This window comes from Hyperolius riggenbachi, chromosome 3, assembly GCF_040937935.1.
Source record: "Hyperolius riggenbachi isolate aHypRig1 chromosome 3, aHypRig1.pri, whole genome shotgun sequence".
In the NCBI taxonomy this organism is placed as follows: domain Eukaryota; kingdom Metazoa; phylum Chordata; class Amphibia; order Anura; family Hyperoliidae; genus Hyperolius; species Hyperolius riggenbachi.
Window position 1 is genome coordinate 183,523,055 of NC_090648.1, and position 25,374 is coordinate 183,548,428.

The 25,374-nt window shown below is 45.3% G+C and overlaps 1 protein-coding gene across 3 annotated transcripts in view; it reads right to left on the bottom strand.

The window, feature by feature from the left end:
• Nucleotides 1–25,374, bottom strand: part of GALK2 (galactokinase 2) — a 306,129-nt gene that overhangs the window by 236,215 nt on the left and 44,540 nt on the right. For all 3 annotated transcript variants that reach the window (XR_011030291.1, XR_011030292.1, XM_068275411.1), the window contains exon 3: nucleotides 21,730–21,853. Coding sequence is in view for 1 of the 3 variants with exons in the window: in XM_068275411.1 (XP_068131512.1) it covers nucleotides 21,730–21,853 (124 nt within the window). In the remaining 2 variants the exon portion in view is untranslated. The remainder of the gene's footprint in view (nucleotides 1–21,729; nucleotides 21,854–25,374) is intronic.

Here is a 25,374-nt window from a genome sequence, read left to right on the forward strand (position 1 = left end):
TCTTAATCACTCTTACTGTAAAGAACCCTTTCCTAAATAAATGGCTAAAACGTTTTTCCTCCATGCGCAGATCATGTCCTCTAGTCCTTTGAGAAGGCCTAGGGACAAAAAGCTCATCCGCCAAGCTATTATATTGCCCTCTGATGTATTTATACATGTTAATTAGATCTCCTCTAAGGCGTCTTTTCTCTAGACTAAATAAACCCAGTTTATCTAACCTTTCTTGGTAAGTGAGACCTTCCATCCCACGTATCAATTTTGTTGCTCGTCTCTGCACCTGCTCTAGAACTGCAATATCTTTTTTGTAATGTGGTGCCCAGAACTGAATTCCATATTCCAGATGTGGCCTTACTAGAGAGTTAAACAGGGGCAATATTATGCTAGCATCTCGAGTTTTTATTTCCCTTTTAATGCATCCCAAAATTTTGTTAGCTTTAGCTGCAGCGGCTTGGCATTGAGTACGATTATTTAACTTGTTGTCGATGAGTACTCCTAAGTCCTTCTCCAAGTTTGATGTCCCCAACTGTATCCCATTTATTTTGTATGGTGTTAGACCATTGGTACGACCAAAATGCATGACTTTACATTTGTCAACATTGAATTTCATCTGCCATGTATGTGCCCATATAGCCATCCTATCCAGATCCTGTTGCAATATAACACTATCTTCCTTAGAGTTGATGATTCTGCACAATTTTGTATCATCTGCAAAAATAGCAACATTGCTCACTACTGTATCCACTAGGTCATTAATAAATAAATTGAAGAGCACTGGACCCAGTACAGACCCCTGTGGGACCCCACTGCTAACAGTCTCCCATTTTGAGTATGATCCATTGACCACAACTCTTTGTTTTCTGTCCATTAGCCAGTTCCCTATCCAAGCACACAGACTCTTCCCCAGTCCTTGCATCCTCATCTTTTGCACCAGACTTTTGTGGGGAACAGTGTCGAAGGCCTTAGCAAAGTCTAAGTATATCACATCTACAGCATTCCCAATATCCATATTAGCATTCACTACCTCATAAAAGCTGAGCATGTTAGTCAAACAGGACCTGTCTTTAGTAAACCCATGTTGATGCTGAGAAATAAGATTATTTTCTACTATGAAGTCATGTATAGTATCTCTTAGTAACCCCTCAAATAGTTTGCATACAACTGATGTTAAGCTTACAGGTCTATAATTTCCTGGATCTGATTTTTTGCCCTTCTTAAATAATGGGAAAACGTGGGCTGTACGCCAATCCACTGGGACTCTGCCAGTTGCAAGAGAGTCACAAAAGATAAGATAAAGGGGTTTATCTATAACTGAACTTCATTCCCTTAGGACCCGAGGATGCATGCCATCCGGGCCAGGTGCCTTGTCTATTTTTAATTTATTTAGTCTTGCCTTTACTTCTTCCTGCGTTAAGTATTTAATATTACAGTTAGAAGATTGAGACTCTTCCGCCTCTGTAATTTGCAACAGTGCTGTTTCCTTTGTAAAGACAGAAGCAAAGAAAGCATTTAATAACTCTGCCTTACCTTGGTCATCCACCATTGAGTTTCCACCTTCATCCTTTAGGAGTCCTATACAGTCAACCTTTCTTTTTTTAGAGTTGATGTACTTGTAAAACTTTTTTGGGTTAGATTTGATATCCCTAGCGATTTGATTTTCAGCTTCGATCTTTGCTAGCCTAATTTCTTTTTTACAATTTTTATTGCACTCCTTGTAATTGCTGAGTGCAGCCTCGGACCCCTCCTGTTTTAGGACCTTATAGGCATTCTTTTTCCTCTTCATTTTATCTCTAACCTTTCTATTCATCCATAGAGGCCTTTTTTTATTCCTAGACATTTTGTTTCCATATGGGATATACATACTACAATATTGATTGAGAATACGTTTAAAAGCTTGCCATTTCCCTTCAGTGTCCTCCCCTTGTAGTACATTATCCCAGTTCACCAAACTTAGTGCCTGCCTAATTTGATTGAACTTTGCTTTTCTAAAATTCATAGTTTTAGTGGTCCCGCTGCCCCGTGGCCTATCAGTCACCAGATCAAACGTTATCATGTTGTGATCACTATTTCCCAAATGTTCTTGAACCTGCACATTTGATACATTATCTGGTCTATTCGAAATGATCAGATCCAGTAACGCATTCCCCCTAGTTGGTTCCGTTACCATTTGAGTCAAGTAATTGTCCTGTAGTGCTGCCAGAAATCTGCTGCTTTTACCAGAATGGGTAGCCTCAATACCCCAGTCAATGTCTGGAAAGTTGAAGTCGCCCATAACTATGACCTCATTTTTACTTGCCGCTTTTTCAATTTGCTGTAGTAATTGCAGTTCTGCAGCTTCATTAATATGAGGTGGTCTGTAGCATACCCCAATAAGCAATTGGCAACTTTTATTTCCACCATGAATATTTACCCAAACGGACTCCACATCTTCGCAATCTTCCTCCATCTCATCGTTGAGGACAGCTGTAAAAGAATTCTTAACAAAGAGACAAACCCCTCCACCTTTTTTCCCTGTTCTATCCCTCCTGAACACATTGTATCCTTTTAAATTGGCTATCCAGTCATGACTTTCATCCATCCATGTCTCGGTTATTCCCACAATGTCATAGCCTTTGTCATTCAGAATGAACTCTAGTTCATCTATTTTATTTGCAAGGCTCCGAGCATTGGTTATCATGCACTTTATATTTTTACCACCACATTTACCAATTTTGTTTACCTGAAATGGGCTACTTGAAGTTTTACCAACCTCCTGTGATTTTATTTTCATAAGGTGTGATATCTTTTCATAAGGTGTGATATCTTTTCATAAGGTGTGATATTTGCGTTATCACGGTTTAGTGAATCAAGCCCTACATGCGATTCCGATTTTTTTATTCCAATTAAAAAACGTAGCAGCATGCAGTCCGTTTTTTAATCGGAATCAAAAATCAAATCGCATGTAGTGTGCAAGAAGCCTAAAAGTTGATCCAGCAAATGGATCAGTTTTTATTGGGAATCATTTGTGACCTTTCATTCTATTAGCGCGCGGTCAACGCGACGCAACGTCTATCCAGATTTATCACAGCATCCCCAAACCTGCACTCCATTCGATGGAATGGGCCAAACGGATCCATTTCAATGGTGCAATGTGAATGGTTTCTATTGATTAACATAGGATCCATTCACATCCATTTGGATCCGTTCACATCGATTAGGATTCAGTACGTTTAGTTCTGCTGTTTTTTATGCCAGTGTGAACTTTCCCTAAAAGGATCTTAAAAGTTCTCTACCGAAAATGCGTCACAAAATACAAGTGTATTATTTTAAATATTAGTTATCTAAGGAAAGGGAAGCCTCTGGTTCCTGATGAGGCTTCTCTCGCTGTCCTCTGGTCCCAGTTATCACTCGTGGACCCTCCAGCTGATCGGGGCCACACTACTTTTCTAGCATGAACGCGGCCATGCTGCAGCCTCGCGAGCATGGCCAGCCTGTGCCGCAGCACAGAGCTGCTCTTGCACAAGCAGCTCCAACTTACTGCGCAGGCGTGGATGTACTCATACAGGTGCAGTAGGGCCATGCTCGTGCTTGAAGAGGAGCGTGGCCCAGATCAGATTAGCAACAAGTTCTTTTAGGTAATCTTTGGAAGGTTCGCGCTCGGAGACCGGGGACTTATATCTTCTCAGGTAAGTATGTGATTTTGTACCAGAGTTTCAGCAGATTTGCTTTTGTGCACAATTAATATTGTCTTTTTACAAATTCCCAAAATACAGTTTGTCTGCTCTGAAAACAGCAATTGTATTTTATTGCACAGCTGCTTCTACTATGTGTGCACTGCTGCTAATGTTTACTAATTGTAGCTGACCAAATAATGTAAAGATAATATCACCTATTCGGTTTTGGCAACAAGCTTTCCACTGAGGAAGAAAATGCTGTGTTTAATGTTTGACGGCTGTTATGCTACCGACTTTTATTGCAGTAGTAGGTTTAAGGCTGTAAATAATCGTTTAAAGCAAAGAAGAAATGCTGAGTTTCATACCACATTAAATAGAAATACATCACTGATTTTGTAGGGTGGCCAGTATATGGAAATACCAGATTATCCGGGGGGGGGAAACACAATATAGCATTCTGGTGCTGGTAGCAGGGTAGTGGTGAATGTATTTTTCTTAAAGGGAACCTTAACTGAATGGGGGGTAAAGAGTTTCACTTACCTGGGGCTATTACCAGCCCCCTGCAGCAGTCCTGTGCCCTCGGAGCCACTCTGGAATCCTCCGGTCCCCCGCTGTCACTTAGTTACGTTTTTGACCACTCACCAGTCGGCCGGCCGCCATGCGCATTATTGGACGCATTCCCTACTGCAATTAGCGATGTTGCAGACCGCAACACGTACAAAAATATGTGTTGCCGCATTCCACATGTGTATATATGTGGCAACGCGTATCTTTGTACGCGTTGCGGTCTGCAACAGCGCTAATTGCAGTAGGGAATGCGTCCAATAATACGCATGGCGGCCGGCCGACTGGTGAGTCGTCAAAAACGAAACTAAGTGACAGCGGGGGACCGGAGGATTCCAGAGCGGCTCCGAGAGCACAGGACTGCTGTAGGGGGCTGGTAATAGCCCCAGGTAATTGAAACTCTTTACCCCCCATTCAGTTAAGGTTCCCTTTAAACACACTGGTACACTTCTTGAGAAAAGTTAATACTAGAATAAATAATAATATAATGCTTTGTGACAAAGTCGATACCCAGGAGGTAATCGATTTGTCCCAGGTTGTGTTGGATGGGAGGTACATTCCACCTGGGATCAGACGCTACATCCAGTAGCAGCTCCGGAATAAAAAGGTTTTGGCTGTCTGTCACATGGACAGAGGTTAATAACCTTACTTGGGTCCGGAGCTGACCAGATGCAGAGTGGGCGGGCGCATCTGGTCGCCAGATCCTGGGTGGATCGTTTGCTCTGTGTATGTGGGCTTCTGCTGGAGTCAGGACACACAGGGTTAACAGAGCAGCTTTGAAAGGCTGGAGTAGGAGGAGAGAGAGTGGGTGTGACCAGCAAGGTCTGACAGTCTGCTAAGAAAGACTTCACGTTTGAATCCAGGAAGCTGGTTTTGCTCTGGAGAGAAAGTGCAGGCTGCACATGGAGTTTGGTGTGTTCCTGATATTGAAAGCTGAATGTAAGCTGCTGGCCTGGACTGGCCTTTTTGTTTTCATTTGAACTGTACTTTACAAACTGCCAAAAGACTGCTGTTTAAGAAGCCTGCTGTCCAATAAACTGTTGTTTGTTTTGGAAAATACACCTGTCTGTGCTGCTATCTCCCGCTGAGTACTCACCATTTGCAGCTGATCCCTCACAATTGGTGGAGGATGCGGGCAACTTAGCATGCCTACAGCGACAGTGTGTTTGGCGTAAGATTTAAAAGTTTGAACAGCAGCATGGATGAAATGGTGAAGCAGCTGGTGTTAGCGAATGCGGCCTTGCAACAGGCTAATGCTGAGCAGCGGAAAACAAACACAGCCCTGCAACAACATACAGAGGCAGTACAGCAGCAAGCGGTGGCCCTGTGTGAGAGTCTGGCTGCAGCTGCGGAGGCCGATCGTCAGACTGCTGAGGCTGACAGGAAAGCAGTGAGTGAGTTGGTGCAACAACTTGTGGCTCGGAACCAAGAGGGACAGCTGCTGGTACCTGGCAGTGGAGGCACCATCCGCGCAAGCCACTTCTTGCAGAAGCTGACTCCCCATGATGATGTCGAGGCGTTCCTCCATACCTTTGAGAGGACAGCGGAGAGGGAAGCCTGGCCTAAAACGCAATGGGCAGGATTGGTAGCTCCGTTCCTGACTGGGGATGCTCAAAAGGCCTACTTCGACCTTGCCCTAGAGGATGCTAAAGACTACGACAAGCTGAAGGAGGAGATCCTGCGTAGACTTGGTGTCACCCCGGCGGTGCGAGCCCAGCGAGTTCACCAGTGGTCCTATTCAGCCGGATGCTCTCCAAGGTCCCAGATGCACGATCTAATCCACTTGGTAAAGAAGTGGTTGGAACCTGAGAAGTTAACAGCTCCGGAGGTCGTCGAAAGAGTTACCATTGACCGTTTCTTGCGCTCCCTACCGCCGGCTTTGCGAAGGTGGGTGAGTCATGCAGATCCACAGTCAGCTGATGAACTAATTGCGCTGCTGGAACGTTATCTGGCTGCAGAGGACTCTTTGGCTTGGGCCACAGGACAGCGCTCAGCTACCCGGAGACTGGCAGCACCCCAGGGAACTGGTAAGACAAAAGCTGACTTTGTGGGGGGTGTGGTCAGTGAGCCAAGCTCTGCAGGCCGAGGTCGACCAGGCACAATGGTAAGAAGTCGATCCCCGGTACAATGTTGGCAATGTAAAGAGTGGGGACATATTGCTGCTAACTGTCCTCAGGCAGTTGAACCCATGGAGTGCGATTACACTCGTCGCAGGTCCTTGTTTGCGCGACCTGTGTATATCGCAAGCTGTGACTCTCATTTGGCGGTGGTAAAAATTGCTGGAAAAACTGTCCAGGCTCTCTTAGACTCTGGTAGCTTGGTGACCCTGGTGCATTCCAGTTTAGTGGACCCGGCCTGGCTGGGGAATCGTCGGGTCACAGTACAATGTGTTCATGGGGACTCTAAACAATACCCCACCGCCCTTCTCACCATTGAAACAAACTGTGGACCTGCCACTCAGGAAATAGTGGTGAGCCCGAACTTGGCACATAGTGTCATCCTGGGGAGGGACTTTCCACTGTTCTGGAACTTGTGGGAAGGGGATAACTGTGGAGGCTCAAGAGAGCTGGAATCTAAAAATAATACAGAAATTGATGGTAATGAAATGTTTTCTCCCTTGGAGGTGTTTGCTGGGGACTCTGAGTTATCCCCAGAGACCTCTGAGGGCTCGGTCCTACCAGAGCTGGAGGTGTCTCGGGATAACTTTGGGACTGCCCAGTTAAGGGATCCTACGCTGGCAAAAGCGTGGGAAAATGTCAAGGTGTTGAACGGTGAACCCCAAGTGGTCGGGGCTGAGAAAGTATTTCCTCATTTGGCGGTACAGTCAGACTTGCTGTACCAGGTTTGTAAAATTCAGGGTGAGGTTGTGGAACAACTCGTGGTCCCCAAGTCGTATCGCCCAATGGTCCTAGACCTAGCGCACAAACATGCCCTGGGGGGACATTTGGGTACCGAAAAAACTAGGGACCGAGTCCTGCAGCGATTCTTTTGGCCTGGGGTACATGGAGATGTAAAAGCTTACTGTGAATCCTGTCCCGAGTGCCAAAGATGTGCTCCGGCTCCCCATTTTCGAAGTCCGCTCGTCCCCTTGCCCATTATCGAAGTTCCCTTCGAAAGGATAGCCATGGACCTAGTGGGGCCATTGGTTCGATCAGCGCGTGGTCACCAGTACATTCTGGTGGTAGTGGACTATGCCACTCGCTACCCAGAAGCGGTTCCCCTCAGAAATACGTCGTCTAAAGTGATTGCACGTGAGTTGTTCCACATGTTCACCAGAGTAGGTTTGCCAAAGGAAATTTTGACAGACCAGGGAACCCCATTTATGTCTAAATTGATGAAAGAAGTGTGTAAACTGATGAAGATCGATCAGATTCGTACTTCAGTGTACCACCCTCAAACGGACGGGCTTGTGGAAAGATTCAACAAAACCTTAAAAAATATGTTAAAGAAAATAGTGGACAAGGATGGCAAAGATTGGGATTGCCTTTTGCCCTACCTAATGTTTGCAATTCGGGAGGTCCCTCAGTCTTCCACAGGTTTTTCGCCGTTTGAGTTGTTGTATGGGCGATGCCCACGGGGAATTCTGGATATAGCCAAAGAAACCTGGGAGCAAGAGGCCACCCCCTACAGAAGTATTGTTGAACATGTGTCTGGTATGCAAGATAGGATTGCAGCGGTGATGCCTTTAGTCAGAGAGCATTTGCAACATGCCCAGGAGGCACAGTCTCGTGTTTATAATAAATCAGCAAAGGTTCGAGCTTTCAGTCCTGGGGATCGGGTCCTGGTGTTGGTTCCCACGGTTGAAAGCAAGTTTTTGGCTAAGTGGCAAGGTCCATATGAGATTATTGAAAAGGTCGGGGAGGTGAATTACCGGGTTTACCAGCCTGGCCGGAGGAAGCCAGAACAGATATATCATGTGAATTTACTGAAACCCTGGAAAGAGAGGGTGGCCCTTGCAGCTTCCCAGGTTACTCAAGAGTCCACCAAGGGTGGAATAGAGCTGGTACAGGTGGCTGAGACGCTGTCTGTTTCACAGAAACGGGAGGTCCGAGAGTTCCTCTTACGGAATCGAGAGGTGTTCTCGGAACTTCCAGGTTGTACCCAAGTCATCAGGCATGATGTTGTGACTGAGCCCCATGTACAGGTCCGCCTTAAACCTTATAGAATACCTGAAGCTCGCAGACAGGCCATAGCAGGGGAAGTAGAAAGAATGCTGGAACTGGGGGTTATTGAGGAGTCCAACAGCGAATGGAATAGCCCCATAGTGCTAGTTCCGAAGCCTGACGGTTCCATTCGTTTCTGTAATGACTTCAGAAAGTTGAATGAGGTATCAAAATTTGATGCCTACCCTATGCCAAGGGTAGATGAGTTAGTCGAAAGGCTGGGCCCCGCAAGATATGTCACCACCTTAGATCTGACCCGGGGATATTGGCAGGTGCCCTTAACTGAATCAGCCAAGGAGAAGACAGCCTTCTCGACTCCCCAAGGGCTGTTTCAGTATGTCAGGATGCCGTTTGGGTTGCAAGGGGCCCCAGCCACCTTTCAAAGGATGATGGATAAGATCCTCAGGCCGCATCAGCGGTATGCTGCGGCTTATTTGGACGACGTGGTCGTCTTCAGTACAGATTGGGAAAGCCACCTTCCGAAAGTCCAGGCGGTCCTGGATGCCATTAGAAAGGCGGGACTGACAGCGAACCCCAAGAAGTGTGCAGTAGGGTTGGAGGAGGCTCGTTACCTGGGGTACACAATTGGGAGAGGTCTGATTAAGCCCCAAGTGCAGAAAGTGGAGGCCATAAGGGACTGGCCTAGGCCTACCACGAAAAAGCAGGTCAGGACCTTCTTAGGTTTGGTGGGCTATTATAGGAGGTTCATTCCAAATTTTGCCACTTTGGCCACTCCCATTACAAACCTCACAAAAGGGAAAAGTTCCTCCATGGGTCCATGGGGACAGGAGGCTGAAGAAGCCTTTCAAGGTCTTAAGGAGGCATTGTGCAGGGGTCCAGTCTTGGTCACGCCTGATTTTAAAAAAGAGTTTCTGGTACAGACAGATGCTTCAGCTGTGGGGTTAGGAGCAGTCCTATCCCAAATCGTCAATGGAGAGGAGCACCCAGTTGTGTATCTGAGTCGAAGGCTGACCGCAGCCGAAGAAAGATATAGTATCGTGGAGCGGGAGTGTCTGGCCATCAAGTGGGCACTCGAGGCTCTACGGTACTATCTCTTGGGCCGTCGCTTTCGCCTCATTACCGACCATGCTCCTCTCACATGGATGTCTCAAAACAAGGAGAAAAATGCAAGGGTAACGCGCTGGTTTCTGGCATTACAGCCCTTTAATTTTTCTGTGGAGCACAGAGCTGGAAGACTGCATGGCAATGCAGATGCTCTATCAAGGGCATTCTGTCTTGCCGCAGACTGTGTCCGATCCCACGGGATCGAACAGAGGGGGGGAGTATGTGACAAAGTCGATACCCAGGAGGTAATCGATTTGTCCCAGGTTGTGTTGGATGGGAGGTACATTCCACCTGGGATCAGACGCTACATCCAGTAGCAGCTCCGGAATAAAAAGGTTTTGGCTGTCTGTCACATGGACAGAGGTTAATAACCTTACTTGGGTCCGGAGCTGACCAGATGCAGAGTGGGCGGGCGCATCTGGTCGCCAGATCCTGGGTGGATCGTTTGCTCTGTGTATGTGGGCTTCTGCTGGAGTCAGGACACACAGGGTTAACAGAGCAGCTTTGAAAGGCTGGAGTAGGAGGAGAGAGAGTGGGTGTGACCAGCAAGGTCTGACAGTCTGCTAAGAAAGACTTCACGTTTGAATCCAGGAAGCTGGTTTTGCTCTGGAGAGAAAGTGCAGGCTGCACATGGAGTTTGGTGTGTTCCTGATATTGAAAGCTGAATGTAAGCTGCTGGCCTGGACTGGCCTTTTTGTTTTCATTTGAACTGTACTTTACAAACTGCCAAAAGACTGCTGTTTAAGAAGCCTGCTGTCCAATAAACTGTTGTTTGTTTTGGAAAATACACCTGTCTGTGCTGCTATCTCCCGCTGAGTACTCACCATTTGCAGCTGATCCCTCACAGCTTACATATCTTAATGGAGATGATGATTTACTATGGTTGAATGCTTACCTGAACTTATACGTGACATGATGAGATAAGACAGGTATGTACAAAGATAAATTCTTCCTTTTGGTGCTGCATGTGACTGCAACAGTACAAGCTCTAATCCACTTTCTTTTCAGCAATTTTTGGTATATTTCAATATGGTGCACCTCTGACACCCAATAACAGATCATTTACCAGTCCAGGTCTCTTGGCTCAGTTAAGTACCCTTCCCCATAGTCTTTCAGGTCTCTCGTATCCTCCGGGTCCCCTCCATTGTGCTACTGCCCCCTCTGGAAGATCTGGGACTGGAACTCCAGTCATGACTACTGCATATGCGTGGTCCTGTCCGCATGCTTCCTCGATCATGCTCCAGTCCACCAGGACCGTTTTATGCATGCGTGATACAATGCTTTTGAGAACGGTGCATGCGCAGAAAGCCCCTAGCGACAGGAGTGCGATCAAGAACGGAGTCCCAGTCACAGATCTTTCGGAGGGACTGGTGATACAAAGGAGAGGACCTGGAGGAAACAGAGGGACCTGAAAGACTACATGGGCCTGGAAGAAGAACCAGGTAAGTAAAAATCCACTTTTATTGTTCCATTTCAGGTTTGCTATAAGTGCATACCTTCTGTATATAACAGCATAATGGTATGCTGGATCGGGGCGCCGCACACTGGCCATGACTGGACAGCTTTGAGGGGGTTGCCATTGCTGGCTGGAGGATCGCAGAAGGATGGCGCAGGCACAGGATGACTGCAGGGGGGCTGTAAGGAGCCCCAGGTAAGGCAAACTTTTTTTTTTTCAGACTGAAGTAACCTTTATAAGTAAAGTAACCTTTAAAATGCATTTGAGTAGTGAAAAAAGTCATTGCCAGTTCAAAGCTGCAGGCATCAACACAAAATCTACATCACACCTAATGCTAATCATTTTGAGGTGAAGTTAAGTAGGGGGTCATGGGGGAAAAAAAAAAAAAGGAAATCCAGGGCAGTTTCTAGGCTAAATTTCACCCAGGGCGAGGGTGTAAAAATTGCAGACCTTCCCCCCCCCCACCCCCTGGACTCGCAAACCCTTACTCTTTAGGAACAGTCACACAGCCACAGGTCACAAGTAGATCTGCCTACTTACTAGTGACCAGTCGCTCATCCAGGAGGAAGCAGGGACCAGGAAAACACATAGGCCAAGAGAGCCCAGAAAGCCGACTCCTCCATGGGCGCCGCGCACTGACAGCCTGCATTACCGCTACAAGACATCAGGTGTCATCACACAGTGGTGACGTGATGATGACTTGACGTCTGACGCAGGCAGCCCAGGAGGAGTCAAGGAAGTGATTGCGTTGGAAATCTTTCTTCTTCCATTTGGCTGCACCACGCATCACCAGCTCCCTAGCGGTTATATCCTTCTGCCTGCGCCCCCCTTCTTCTACTTGCCAGTCTGCGCCCAGGGCGGTCGCCCTGCCGCACTGCCCAAAAAACGGCCCCGAAGAGATCATAGATGAGCAGAACATTAGTGGATATTGGAGTTGCTCAGTTCGGCAAAGGTATTAGTGCTGCTCTTCTAAATATGTCCATGCAAAAGATCATGATTAGTGGTTCATGTTAGGAATAATTATCCCTTCAGATACTGGGCTGTTTCTGATATACTTCATTGATTTCTGACAAACAATGACAGCATGCTCCTGTTGCAGAATTGTGATCCAGCAATTTAGACTGAACTTTCTGGAAGTGCAGTCACGCATTTCACATTATCACATGACATGGCAGGACATCCTGCTTGGCTACACCTCAGGATAACAAGGTTTAGTTGAGCTGTGGGACTGCAACTCCCGCAGAACAAACAAATACAACTTCATTATTTTCAATCCCAGCAACGGAGAACAATAGCAAAGATATTTTTTGATTGGCAGCTCATCTGAATACTACAAACCGAGGCCTTAAAATAATTTAAGTATAGAGTACATATATATATGTTGGGATAGAGGAGACTTAGAGGGAAATCAATCTGGAGCTGCAGCCACTATCAGCAAAACACTACATACATGCTTTTTGCCCCAGAGACTGCTGGTACTACAAAACACGGCTTACCGACGAATCGCCGCACAGACCCGCCACTCTCGACAGCCACCCATTGCTGCAGGCCCCTTGCGTTTGCCGTCGCTATGACGGCAGAGATCTGTGGGCCATTTTTATTGGTTCCTGACCCTTTCATCAATGTAAGTCAATGGGATTGGCTCACATTGATCACGTGGTCAGGAGCCAATGAAATCGGCTCCTGACCGACTCACAGAGCCCTGCTGTCATATTGACCGGCGTGATCAGTGGGTGCAGCAAGAACAAGCAGCGACGATGTTGAAAACTACGTCCTGTCAGAAATTGGTGGCCTCAAACAGGACGTAGATTTAATCTAGCGCGGTCCAGAAAAGGTTAAACATACAGTACGTAACGAAAACTGATGCATCTATAGCATACATGGCAAACCCCGGCCCGGGGGCCAAATCTGGCCATCGGAGCCATTAAATTTGGCCCTCAAGTGGTTTTCCCACTTTGCATTCTGTTTGGCCCACTCTAGACCATCAGGGAAGATATATTGGAGGTGAAGCCCTAGAACACCAGGGAAGCCATATGGGGGAGGTAGGGTGAAAGCACTACACAATAGGGAACTGTATAGGGGAGGCTGGGGGCCTCTAGACATCAGGGATTGTATAGGGGTGTGATGGGGGACCACTAAACACCAGGGAACTGTATGGGGGAGGGGGTCCACTAGACACCTGGGAACTTTAAAAGGGAGGGAGGTGGCTCATAGACATCAAGGTTGGCCCGTGACTTGGTCCCAGTGTAGAATTTCGGCCCACTTTGTTTTTGAGTTTGACACCCCTGATCTATAGCAACAAAGCTGGAATGCCAAAATGGTCAGGAACCTTAAAGGGAACCTTAACTAAGGAGGGGGGGGGGGGAGGGGAAATGTCACTTACCTGGGGCTTCTACCAGCCCCCTGCAGACGTCCGATCCCCCCAGAGAGCCAGTTTCGCTTCCGGCGACAGGCCAGTCGGCGGGCACTGGGCCTGCACGGCCTTGGTCACGTGGGTCATCGATCACGTTCCCGTCGCCATCCTGCCCATGCACAGTATAAGATTTCTTATACACAGGACGGCAACGGGAGTGTGCAGGCACAGTGGCCCACCAACTGGCCAGTTGCTGGAAACTAAACTGGCTTGCTGCAGGGGACCGGTTTGTCAGGGGACCAGTAGAAGCCCCAGGTAAGTAAAACTTTTTTCCCCCTCAGTTAAGGTTCGATTTAAGGGGTAAGATCTTCGGAACCTGTAATGATTAAAGAAATGGTTGATCGGCATTATGGATTTTTTCATAAAAATTATCTTAACTGGTTTAAATCACAAGATTAAATATGATCTTCTTGCAATCGGAATGATCTTATCAAAAATAAGATCATTAAGATTATTCGCTAGAAATTGCCTTGAATAATAAGTAGATATTTTCCTAATATACAATGGCAAGAGAATTAAACAGAAAACAAGCTTTGATAATTGTGATTTACATGCAACAGGTGTCTACTCTAAATAGACATCCCCTTTTAAAGGCATTGTGCATATTTGCAATAATTATCTCACTTCCTGAAAAGCAAAAACTTCAGCCCCACATTTAAAGAACTATATAAATTCCTTATACCAAAGTGTAAGGCCTGTGGCTGCCACTTCCATTCGACCCCCCACCAGTAGTTGAAGGCTACCAAAGACTTTTGGATGGGAGCATTTCTCTGTCTACCGTAAGGTGGCCATACATCAGGCGACTTGACGACCGATTGACCATCCGATTTGATTATTATAATCAAATTGGATTAAAATTGGTGCTGCCAAGTAAATGGCCGGTCGACTATACGACCAATTTCAGGCCGTAAGACATGCTGCAAGATGGCAGTAACAGCGAGCATTCTCGGCATGGGTGACGAATGCAACAAAAACCCCACGCTGTCCACCCAATGGTCAATGTGCTCCCCTGGTGCCCAGTGCCCTATACATTACCTGTCCACAGCTGCGACTGGCTCCAGGCGCTGTCCTCTGTCCATACACGTGCCCCACGTGGTTGCTGGCGTACATGTGGGCGCGTGTGTGACCTCACACATGCGCCCAGGTTACTCTGGCAACCACGTGGGGTGCATGTATGGATGGAGTGGCAGACATGGACAGGTAATATATAGTGCACTGTGCACCAAAGGGAACACATTGACCATTAAGGGTGACAGAGTTGAATCGTGAGGCAGCGGATGAGGCATCACAAGGCCGATTCCACATTGATTTCAACATTAAATCTATCAGGAATCTATCTGTGGTGTATTGGCAAAGAACAGATCTTTCTCCAATCACATATGATCAGAGAGAGATCTGATGAGGTGCTGAAATGACTGGAAATCATTGTATTTTTTGGAATGTAAGACACACTTTTTCTCCCCCAGTTATGCAGGTGTCCCTGGATATGCTGCAAGAGAGGAAGAGGAACGCACTGCCAGGAGCCAGAGGTAGAGGATTGCTGCAGCTGAATAGGAGGAACGCGCTGCCAGGACCTGGAGCCAGGGGGAGAGGATTGGGGCAGCCAGAGCAAGTTTAAAAAGTGAAAGTGTGCTGTAGTGTAGTTTAGTGTACTGAAGTGTAGTTTAGTTAAGTGTAGTGTTAGTGTAGTTTAGTTAAGTTAATTGTAGTGTAGTGGAGGGTAGTTTAGTGCAGTGTAGACTTAGTTTAGCTGTAGTACAGTGTAGTGAATTGCTGTGTAGCTTAGTTGGTAGGGCAGCAAGGATGAGTGTAGTGTAGAAAGAGTAGCTTAGATACAGTTTTTTGGAAGGTTAAAGGTCCATAAGACTTTAAGGTCTCCTAAGGTCTTTTGCACTATAGACGCACCTATTTTTAGTTATTTTCCTCTTCCTGATTTTTGCTCTCTATAATTAGGTGCGTCCTATATAAGTCACTGGGAAGGAGCATAGGTTAATACAGCAGATATTTACAGCAAATTACAACTATGTCACTAAATGCACACCCAAAGAGGTCCTGTTATGGGAGATACTGTAGCATGGTCCACTCTGCAGTACACCCTCCCGCCTACAAAGTTCTATGGATACTGATGTGGCCCAAAAGGGGAGCATGTTTTGAATAGCCAGTGCTGGATAAACCCAATATTTAGTGCTACTGAGATGATACAGGAAGTAGGTAACTTAATAAGAATCCTAGATTTAAATGTAACCTACTTATTTTGTCTACGTTTCTGAAGCTGGGAACGCTGATCATATGCAAATGTTTCAGATAACAAAACTATCTCATGGTCTTAGCCTGTTATAATTGAATATAACTGACAATCAATGTTGTGTCTGTGCCTAGTTCTGCATTGACTGCTCATTATCATAAATGGTACATAAATCACAACAAAGAAAGCGTCTGCAGGTTTGTGCCACAGAGATGAGCAATGCAAAAAGAAAACAATAAATAAAAAAAACAAAAAACACTTATTTCCCTCCCATGACCTTTTTTTCAGCAATCACTTCCAATATGCCAAGACCCAACATAAATATGAAGTGTCCTTTTCATTGAGCAAAATATATAAAAACAGAATACAGTCACAACGGAATAAAGATGTGGTTAAAGCTGGCTTTTGAGACATCTGGAAATCTGGACTATGTTAACATAAGCATTCCACTTATCTCATTCTATTGAATCAATAACTGCATTCTAATGAGAGATTTTCAGTGGAAACCAAAAGAGTAAATTGGAACATTACTGTAAACTGTGCACTTTGTGGATTAGGATAATATTGGCAATAAACTAGCTCATCTACCATCTGCTGAACCAGCACTGTAAAACGCAAACCGTAATGCAATAAGACAACCATTACCAAAATAATGAGGCAAAAACACGGATCCATCGCAGTCAGACAATTATGCATAATTTACCTTTATAAATTGGAAGATGTGATTGAAGACTAAGCTCGCAATGAACATGCAACTTAAACAGAACAAATCATAACTAGGCAGGAAAATGTGAAAATAAACATGTCTTAACCATGTAATGGTAATCTGTTAACAAAAAGCACTGGCAAACATTACCATCAGATTTCATACACGGCGTGTCTCTAAAGCTTGGTATTCTCTTAAAATCTACCACAGAGTCAATTACAGATTGTAGATACAAAACAGTTGCAGTTTTGTTGAATTTGTTGAGCTGCTATAGTTGCCACCACCACGATCTGAGTGCTTGTATACCCCTATATGTGCATGCTACACATGCATGTTCTTATGAATCCCAAGGAGCGAGCGAGACTTAGAAGTTCGATTTCACAGCAAATTGAGCCTTTTTCACGTACCAAAGTTTTTCACAAGAAAAGCCCTGTAATTCTCTGTGCGGTCTTTATTACATAGGATGATTTTTAATTAAGGGCCTATTTCCACTACACTAAGATTCTGGATGCAGACAACTGACTAATGAATGCCTATGGGAAATCTGCATCAGAAAAATCGCGTTTAGTGGAAACAGACCCATAGACATTCATTGGAGTCAGTTTTTCTGCATCCAGAATCCACATGTAGTGGAAACAGGCCCTAAATGATCGTTTGGATTGCCTAAGTTTGTGACAGCTAAAGCAAATCTGAAATGGAAAATAAAAATCAGTTTTTATACATGCCTACGTAGAGGGAAGGCTCCGGATACCATAAAGCCTTCCTGGTCGTCGGTCCGTCCGTCATTCCTGCATCATCCCCAGTGGAAGCTAGATCCCCGAGCACTTCCGAAGACAACCACGTCCATACTGCGCATTCGCTAGCTCGAACTCAGGTGTGCGCAGCATCACCCTTGAGTCCGAGTTTGCGCATGTGCAGTACAGATGCGCTTGTTTTTGGAAGTACTCAGGGATGCAAGTACTTCTGAAGGCTGCATGAGAGCTGCATGCCAAAGAGCTATTTGACCTAACCTAGCAGGTAGAAAAGTCTCCAACAGGGGATGGCAAGGCAATAATGGTGTAGACAAAAGGACCAGAAAGACCCTGACACCCAGCGCCTTCCCTCTACACCAGCATGTGCAAAAAACTGAATTGTATTTTTGGCTTCAGATTCCCTTTAAAGTGAATCAATCACCTTTAGCACACAGGGCATTTCAACGGCACATCAAAGATGCATACTAACAATGTGTCTCATTATTAAAAAAAACCTTCAGTTTAACAGCTTCTTTTTACATTTAAAAGTTTTGCAGAGGATTTTATTACCTTCTTTCTAAAGTCTGCCCGACCGCAGAACTTCCAGGCAGACAAGGACTGATGTAATTATTTTTATTATTTCCGCCATTTCCGATCTCCCGTTCGATCGTCGCCACTCAATTTCTCATAGAAGCGAATAGAAAAAGATAAGAAAAATGAGCGGAAGAGAATCGACTGCAGAATCGAGCGGCAAAAACGATCGAGCAGAGAATCGAGTGGCAGAAACGAACAGTGTATTCCCAGCATATGGCCAATATGCAATTAACCTTTTCTCCAAGGAGATACATTTTCATGTTCTCTTGAAAATAGCTTTTCAGCAGTGTAAAACTGAAAAAGTACCCAGAAGTTGGTAAAAAGTGTTATTAAAATTATTTTTAGTGTCGTCTTCCTTGCTGGTAGTTTAACCACCTTGGCGGTAATGATGAGCTCAGCTCTTCCATTACTGCCGCGGTGGATTGCTCAGCCCCTGGTGGGTCTTTTTCCACCAAATTTTCAGAGGGGGTGTAGCTAGCACTTTGCTACCTACATCAACCCTCCGATTGGCGCCGACCCGCTCTGATCCCCCCGAACGCGCTGTTTTATACATACCCCCGCAGCCCACGCCGGCGCAGCCTCTCCATAGCCTCCAGGGATCGCTATGGCGGCGATCGGAACTGCGCATGATGTCAATGACGTCAGACATGACGCCCGATCATCGCCATAGCAACGCCTGAAGCTATGGCGGAAGTCTCGGCCATCGCAGGATCGCGGCCAGGAAAATATCGCCAGCGGCGAGTGGAGGGAGGGGGACAGTGCCGGGGGACTTGGGGGGAAAGTGTAGCTAGCCTAGTGCTAGCTACACCAACTTAGACAATTTTTTTTAAAAAGCCATCCGCGGCCGCATGGCCGCAATTAATTGAACGCCAGGGTGGTTTTAAAAGACATTTCATCGCAAGGTCTGAAAACTTCGCCAAGGAGAAAAAGTGAACTGCATATGGGCCAATGCTTCAAAGAGTTTAGAGAAGTCACAGATGCTTTTTTCACACCTGCTCCTGGATAAATAAATGCAGCTAGAAGTGAAAGGGGGGGGGGGGGAGGAGTGGACATGGCAACTCCTATAGCTATTAAAAACAAGGAGAAACGACAGGGAAAAAAAGGGGCGATTGGTTCCATTTAAGGGATTCAAAACCTAAGTTACGTAAAAGAAAAAAAACTTCAATGCAGTAAGGTTACATTAAACGTAGCATTATTATTATCATTATTTAGCATTTATATAGCACCGACATCGTCCGTAGTGCTGTACAGAGTATAGCTTCTCGTCACTTAAAGGGCAACTGAAGTGAGAGGGATATGGAGGCTGCCATATTTAATTATTTATAAGCAATACCAGTTGCCTGGCTAGCCTGCTGATCCTCTGCCTCTAATACTTCTAGCCATAAACCCTCAACAAGCATGCAGCAGATCAGGTGTTTCTGACATTGTTGTCAGATCTGACAAGATTAGCTGCATGCTTGTTTCTGGTGTTACTCAAACATTACTGCAGCCAAAGAGATCAGCAGGGCTGCCAGGTAACTGGTATTGTTTAAAAGGAAATAAATATGGCAGACTTGATCTAGTTCTTGCTTCAGTTGTTTGTTAAAGGCTCACAATCTAATCCCTACTATAGTTGTACGTCTATGTATGTATCATGTAGTGTATGCACTATGTCCCGATGATGCGCTACACTTTACACGGTGCGAAGCGGCTGTAGACCTCTGGCTGCCTGTACCTCTCTCCATTCATTGTAAGATTATGCCATGTGATTGTCAATATTTTTTAATGGAAGTAATAAAAGTGATTTTTTTAGCTGGATGTGCGTCACCGCTTCTGCCTCACTCTCTGATGTAGTGTATGCATCGTAGTCTAGGGTCAATTTAGTGGCGAGCCAATTAACTTATCTGTATGTTTTTGGTATGTGGGAGAAAACCTGAGTGCCCACTGGAAACCCACGCAGACACGGGGAGAACATACGATACAAACTCTGTCCAAGAATTTCCCCTGGCTGGGATTCAGAGGACCCAGCGCTGCAATGTGAGAGTGTTAACCACTACGCCACTGTGCTGCCCATTAGCATTACATTTCCTACTGCTGATATCAGCTTGTAAAATGAGATCGTCTTCAGCCCCTATGGATTACCATTGGTTCAGAAAGCCATAGGTTTTAGTGATCAAGCCCTGCACCACTTTCCCCCACATACACACTCCACCCTCTGCAGTGAGGGAAGGGTTAAAAGACCCCACAGGGGACTCCATTCTTGCAAAGGGCTCTTTCACACTAGGAGCTGATCTGTGCGTTTTGACGGATCGCTCCTAGGCTGCGTTTAGAAAGGTAACCTGAAAGTCTATATTAGACTTTCATGTTAACTTTCACACTAGCCAAAGCGTTCCAGAGCTTTGTAACGTCCAGCCGCTGCGTTTTCCATCAGGTGAATTAGAACTACTGCCGCTTATCAGCGTTGCACCGCAACTTCACGATATTCAGGGCGCAGGTCATAACGCATGCGCAAAATCAGTTAGTGCAATCATTCTGCGATGTGAAAGAGCCCAAAGACACACTAGGGCAGGGGTAGGCAACCCGCGGCTCCGGAGCCGCATGCGGCTCTTTTTCACCTTCGCCGCGGCTCCGGTGTCAGTGGCTGCGGCGCGCGTGTGACGTGTGCTGTCGCTGGCCGGCAGCCTATCAGAGAGGCCGCCGGACCAGTGCAGTGCAGGGCTTCGGGCGGCCATTTTCCCGTAGCCCTGCAGTGTAATGCAGGCAGGACGTGACGTAGGAAGAGGATCGGGGGAGTTGCGCGCCGCAAGGTCGGGACCGGAGGTCGGGACAGGAGGAGATCGTGACAGGAGGTCTTCTGACTAGGTGAGTAAATGGGTTTTTCTTTTAAGATCTGATGAAGGATTGTGCATATGGGGGTCAGATCTGCTGAAGAATTGTGCATATTGGGGTCAGATCTGCTGAAGGATTGTGCATATTGGGGTCATATCTGCTGAAGGATTGTGCATATTGGGGTCAGATCTGCTGAAGGATTGTGCATATTGGGGTCAGATCTGCTGAAGGATTGTGCATATTGGGGTCAGATCTGCTGAAGGATTGTGCATATGGGGGTCAGATCTGCTGAAGGATTGTGCATATGGGGGTCATATCTGCTAACGATTTGTGCATATGGGGGTCATATCTGCTAACGATTTGTGCATATGGGGGTCATATCTGCTAATGATTTGTGCATATGGGGGTCAGATCTGCTGAAGGATTTGTGCATATGGGGGTCATATCTGCTAACGTTTTGTGCATATGGGGGTCATATCTGCTAACGATTTGTGCATATGGGGGTCAGATCTGCTGAAGGATTTGTGCATATGGGGGTCATATCTGCTAACGATTTGTGCATATGGGGGTCATATCTGCTAACGATTTGTGCATATGGGGGTGTTAAGGGGCAGTGTTATATTTGTTTTATAATGGTTTTGCGGCTCCCAGTTTTTTTCTCTTTTCTGAAACGGGTCCAAGTGGCTCTTTATGTCTTAAAGGTTGCAGACCTCTGCACTAGGGGATGGTAAGTAAGGCTGACATAAACAGGGCCTTACTGTTTAACCTTTTATTGGATGTCAGAATTGCTTTAGGGAGTTAATCTTTGATGAACCAATAAAAAAGGCATTTTCTGCAGTCATCAACTTAGATGACCAAATTGTTAATACAGCAGCCCACAAAATGTGCATGAAAGCTGACCATCTGTTTAATTTGATTGAATTAAGAAGCAAAACATTCAGAGCCAACACGGGTTGTTGTACATATTTTGGTGGGTGATAAGTTTTATGAGGCCTTGAAGGCATTTTTTTTTTATACTAGATATATGTATCTAATTATGCCTTACAATTTCATATGAAAATAATGTAAGCTGCAAGGAAAACAAATAAGGAATGCATACTCAGCTTTTCCTGCTGACTCAGGGCCTTATATCACAAAACGTGTTTCATTTTTCAGTGTGACCATGCAAAACGGGACAAATGCTGGCTCAGACTTCATTGACGATGGCAATTACAAAATAAATGTGAAAAGCAAATGCAAATGTGAACAAAAATACCATAAACAGGACTGTGAAACTGTATGATACACTTTAAAATGACATTTAAATGTTTGAAGGAAAGAAGAACATAACTTACAAATAATTTGGGTTTGTATTAGACAATTGCAGCACCTGAGTGTCAACAGATTGTACAGCTGCTAAAATATCTTGTTCAATAGCCATTGGAAGAACGGCATAACCACAGTAATCAATATGTTCGCCTGCATGAGAAAACAAAAAGGAATACATTAGTATGAGGTTATCTCTACACAGGTAAACAGATTCCTTAATTAGGGATTTGCAAGTGGGTCCCAGATCTCTTACAACAGAGTATACAGACTATTGAGAGTGTCTGTATATTTGCAGAACAGTAATCCATCCATCATATTCATTTTAAAATGACAGTTATAGTCTTATGGATTTCTTAAAGGAAACATCAGGGAAAAGAAGGTAAACCAAATTTACTTACCTGTGGCTTCCTCCTGCCTCTGGAAGCTTATGTGTCCCTCGCCGCAGCTCCACTCTAAACCAGCCTCCCGGAGTCCCCACCACAGCTGGTGCCGACCTGGCCAGGTCCGCGGCTACAGTGCCTTCGCAAGAGCATGGCCGCGCTGCTCGCGGTCCTGTTGACAGTAAGAATCTGCACAGGTGCAGAAGTACTGCGTCTGCGCAGAACGCTCCTGGCGACGAGAGCATAAACGTGAGTGGCGTGGCCGCGAGCTCGCGCAGACACAGACCTCGCCGGGTCAGCACCACCTGTGAAGGGGATCCGAGGTGACCAGCTGAGAGTGGAGCTGCAGCGAGGGACACAAGCTTCCAGAGGAAGCCCCAGGTAAGTAAATCTGGTTTACCTTCTTTTCCCTGATGTTTCCTTTAAGTAAAAATCCCATTTCTAACCTCTAAAATTTTCTATTGGTAGCTAATCAAGTGTGCCTCCTCAGAGCAACAAGACTTTACAGGTTCTTTTTAGAGCAGAAACACACTCAAAAATTCTTTACACGTCCTAATTCTCTAAAATCAGCTACCATGTTAATGATTTCGTTTCGCGAATTGCCAAGGTCTCGTAAATTCATATTCAAATCAATACATCATGTAGGCACACTGTGCGATCCAGCAGTTCTGGATGTCTGGTTTTCAGGGACAAAAAAAATAAAAATAAATGATAAACACAGGTACATATGGTACTAGTCCTACTAATGCCTTGTTTGATGTCCCTTTTTATTTTTTGCATTTCAAAAAAAGTGCTTTTATTTATGCATATGAAGAAGTGAGCAGAAGTCAAATTCAGCCTGGGCTCCACTGAAAAGTAAACCAAAGCCCAAACACTTCTATTTGGCTGTGGAAATATTGCTGATAACAAGACAGGGTTTTAAAGTTCTAACAGCTATTATTTCCTTTGTTTTGCAGCTTACTGAAGCAGATTTTATACAACAATGCCATGAAATCCAGCCCTTAGAACTTTCCTAGTATTATTAATTCAAGTTTCTTTACCATGAGGACTACACAAACTATTATCTCATACATTTATTATAAATTTAGGTATGCTTTAAAAAGGGAACGGGAGAAAATATGTAGGCTGCCATATTTATTTTCCTTTAAAGCGAGTTGAAACTATAGATTGAAAACTCTTGTACAAGGGTAGTTAGTGTAACATCATTCTTCCTCAACACTAAAACCTATGGCTTTCCCTCAGCATCTGTATACCAGAAGGTACAGAGTTACAGGAAGCTCTCTTCCCCTTATAGCTCACTCCTCCCTCATAGAGAGGAGTTGCCGTGGCAATGGTTGCAATATCATTCAGAAATGGACCCGAACTGCACGGCTTCCCACTGGCCCAATACAGCTGCCAGCCATTGCCATGGCAACCCCCTCTATAAGGGAGGAGTGACCTATCATGAGAAGAGAGCTACCTGTAATTCGGCACCTTCCAGTATACAGGCGCTGGACTTGGACACAGGTAATGTATACATCTATCTATTTAAAAAAAAAATGTTGAAAGAAAATCATGTTACACTCACTGCTCTTGTACCTAGCAATAGCTACATGAGCTTTTAATTTGCAGTTCCCTCCCCCTTTAAAAACTATACCAAGTTCCTTGGAGTCCTGCTGATCTTTCTGGCATCAGTAGTGTCAGCATCACATACTTGAAACAACCATGTTGATAATCTAGTCAGACTTTAGTCAGAGCATGTCAGCCAGGCAATTTGCATTGTTTAAAAATAAATATATATGTCATCCTCCACATCCCTCACACCTCAGGTTTCTTTTAAAGAACAATTTCAACCATCTGACCATACATAGTTCTGCCATGTTGCACAACAAATAACTCTGAAAACTATCATTTAATCAAATCTGGATTATCCATCTTGTTTTATTTATCTCTTTTTAGCAAGCACATTTTTACATTTGAAAGCAAGTGAACCATGCAATTCAAAAACAAAATGAACAATGCAAATCAGAACTGAAGAAAGAAGGAAAAACACAGCAGAAGAAAAGAAGCAGGTTTTATATTTCTTTGGCTAGGTTTGTTTAATTTTAGTTGATTGTTTAATAATTTTGTGTAAAGGGATCAATGTATTTACAGAGCACAATGATCCCATATTTTGCTCTTAGTTCTCCTACCATTCACTGGCCGCTGTGAGCAATAGGTCATCAGAGTCTGCTGGAATAGATTATAGTGTTCCTATTACTATCTATTCCACAAACTGAGGACCTATTGCTCACAGCAGCCAGTGTGTTGGTTTACATGCTACATTATTTTGCTTAGGGTCCTTTTACACTTAATCAGTTGGTATGCGTTAGTACGCGTTTTTTCCATAGCAGTGCATTGGGAAGAAGATTTCAGTTAAAACGCGTTAAGTCTAAAAGAGGCCATAGGAAAACATGTGCATTACTTTGAAAATCAGTTTTCTTTCAGTTATAACTGAGAGCAACTGATTAAGTGTAAAAGGACCCTCAGGCCCCGTTCACATTACAAACACGGATGGCCACGCATGCGGAACGCAACGCATGCGAACGCACGCCATCCGCGTTTGTGTGCATTGCGTGGCTGATCCCATCACTGAAAAGTGAATGAGACAGCCAGGCGTTTTTACAAAAAATGCGTGCAGCATGCGTTCCCGGACCGCACAGGTCCGGAACGCATGCAGTGTGAACATCAGACATTGCACTCTATGCAATGTCTGATGTCGTGCGTTTCGGCCACCTGCACGCGTTTCCAAAAAGCGGCTGGAAACGCGTGCAGTGTGAACGGGGCCTTAGTGTTTTGCTGTAGAGGATATATGGCTACTCTTTAAATTAGCAGTACCTAAAGGAAGCAAGACATCAGGAGTTGTTAGTAGGTGAAAGAAGTGGAAAAGGGTGGTGTACTTTTGTAAGTTCAATCCAATACAGGGTACAGTATCTAGTCATCTCTAAGGGCCTGATCACACATGGAATGGGGCTGAGAAGCAGGGTTGGACTGGGACCCTTGGGGCTCACCAGAGAAATTTCAATCTAGGGCTCACCCAGCCCATGACTCAGAGGCGGAGCACACATAACCTCAGGCTAAAAAAGTAAAATCAGCTTTACTCACCTGGGGCTTTGTCCAGTTACTTGCCGACGACTGTCCGACGCTGACCGCTCCGCTCTCCACCGCCGTCCCGGGCTCCCCACACGCTGTTCAGGATGACTTCGAGGTCGTCCTTACTGCGCCTGCATGAAGCGCCGCAGTCAATCATGGCCACGTTGTCCACGGCGTACT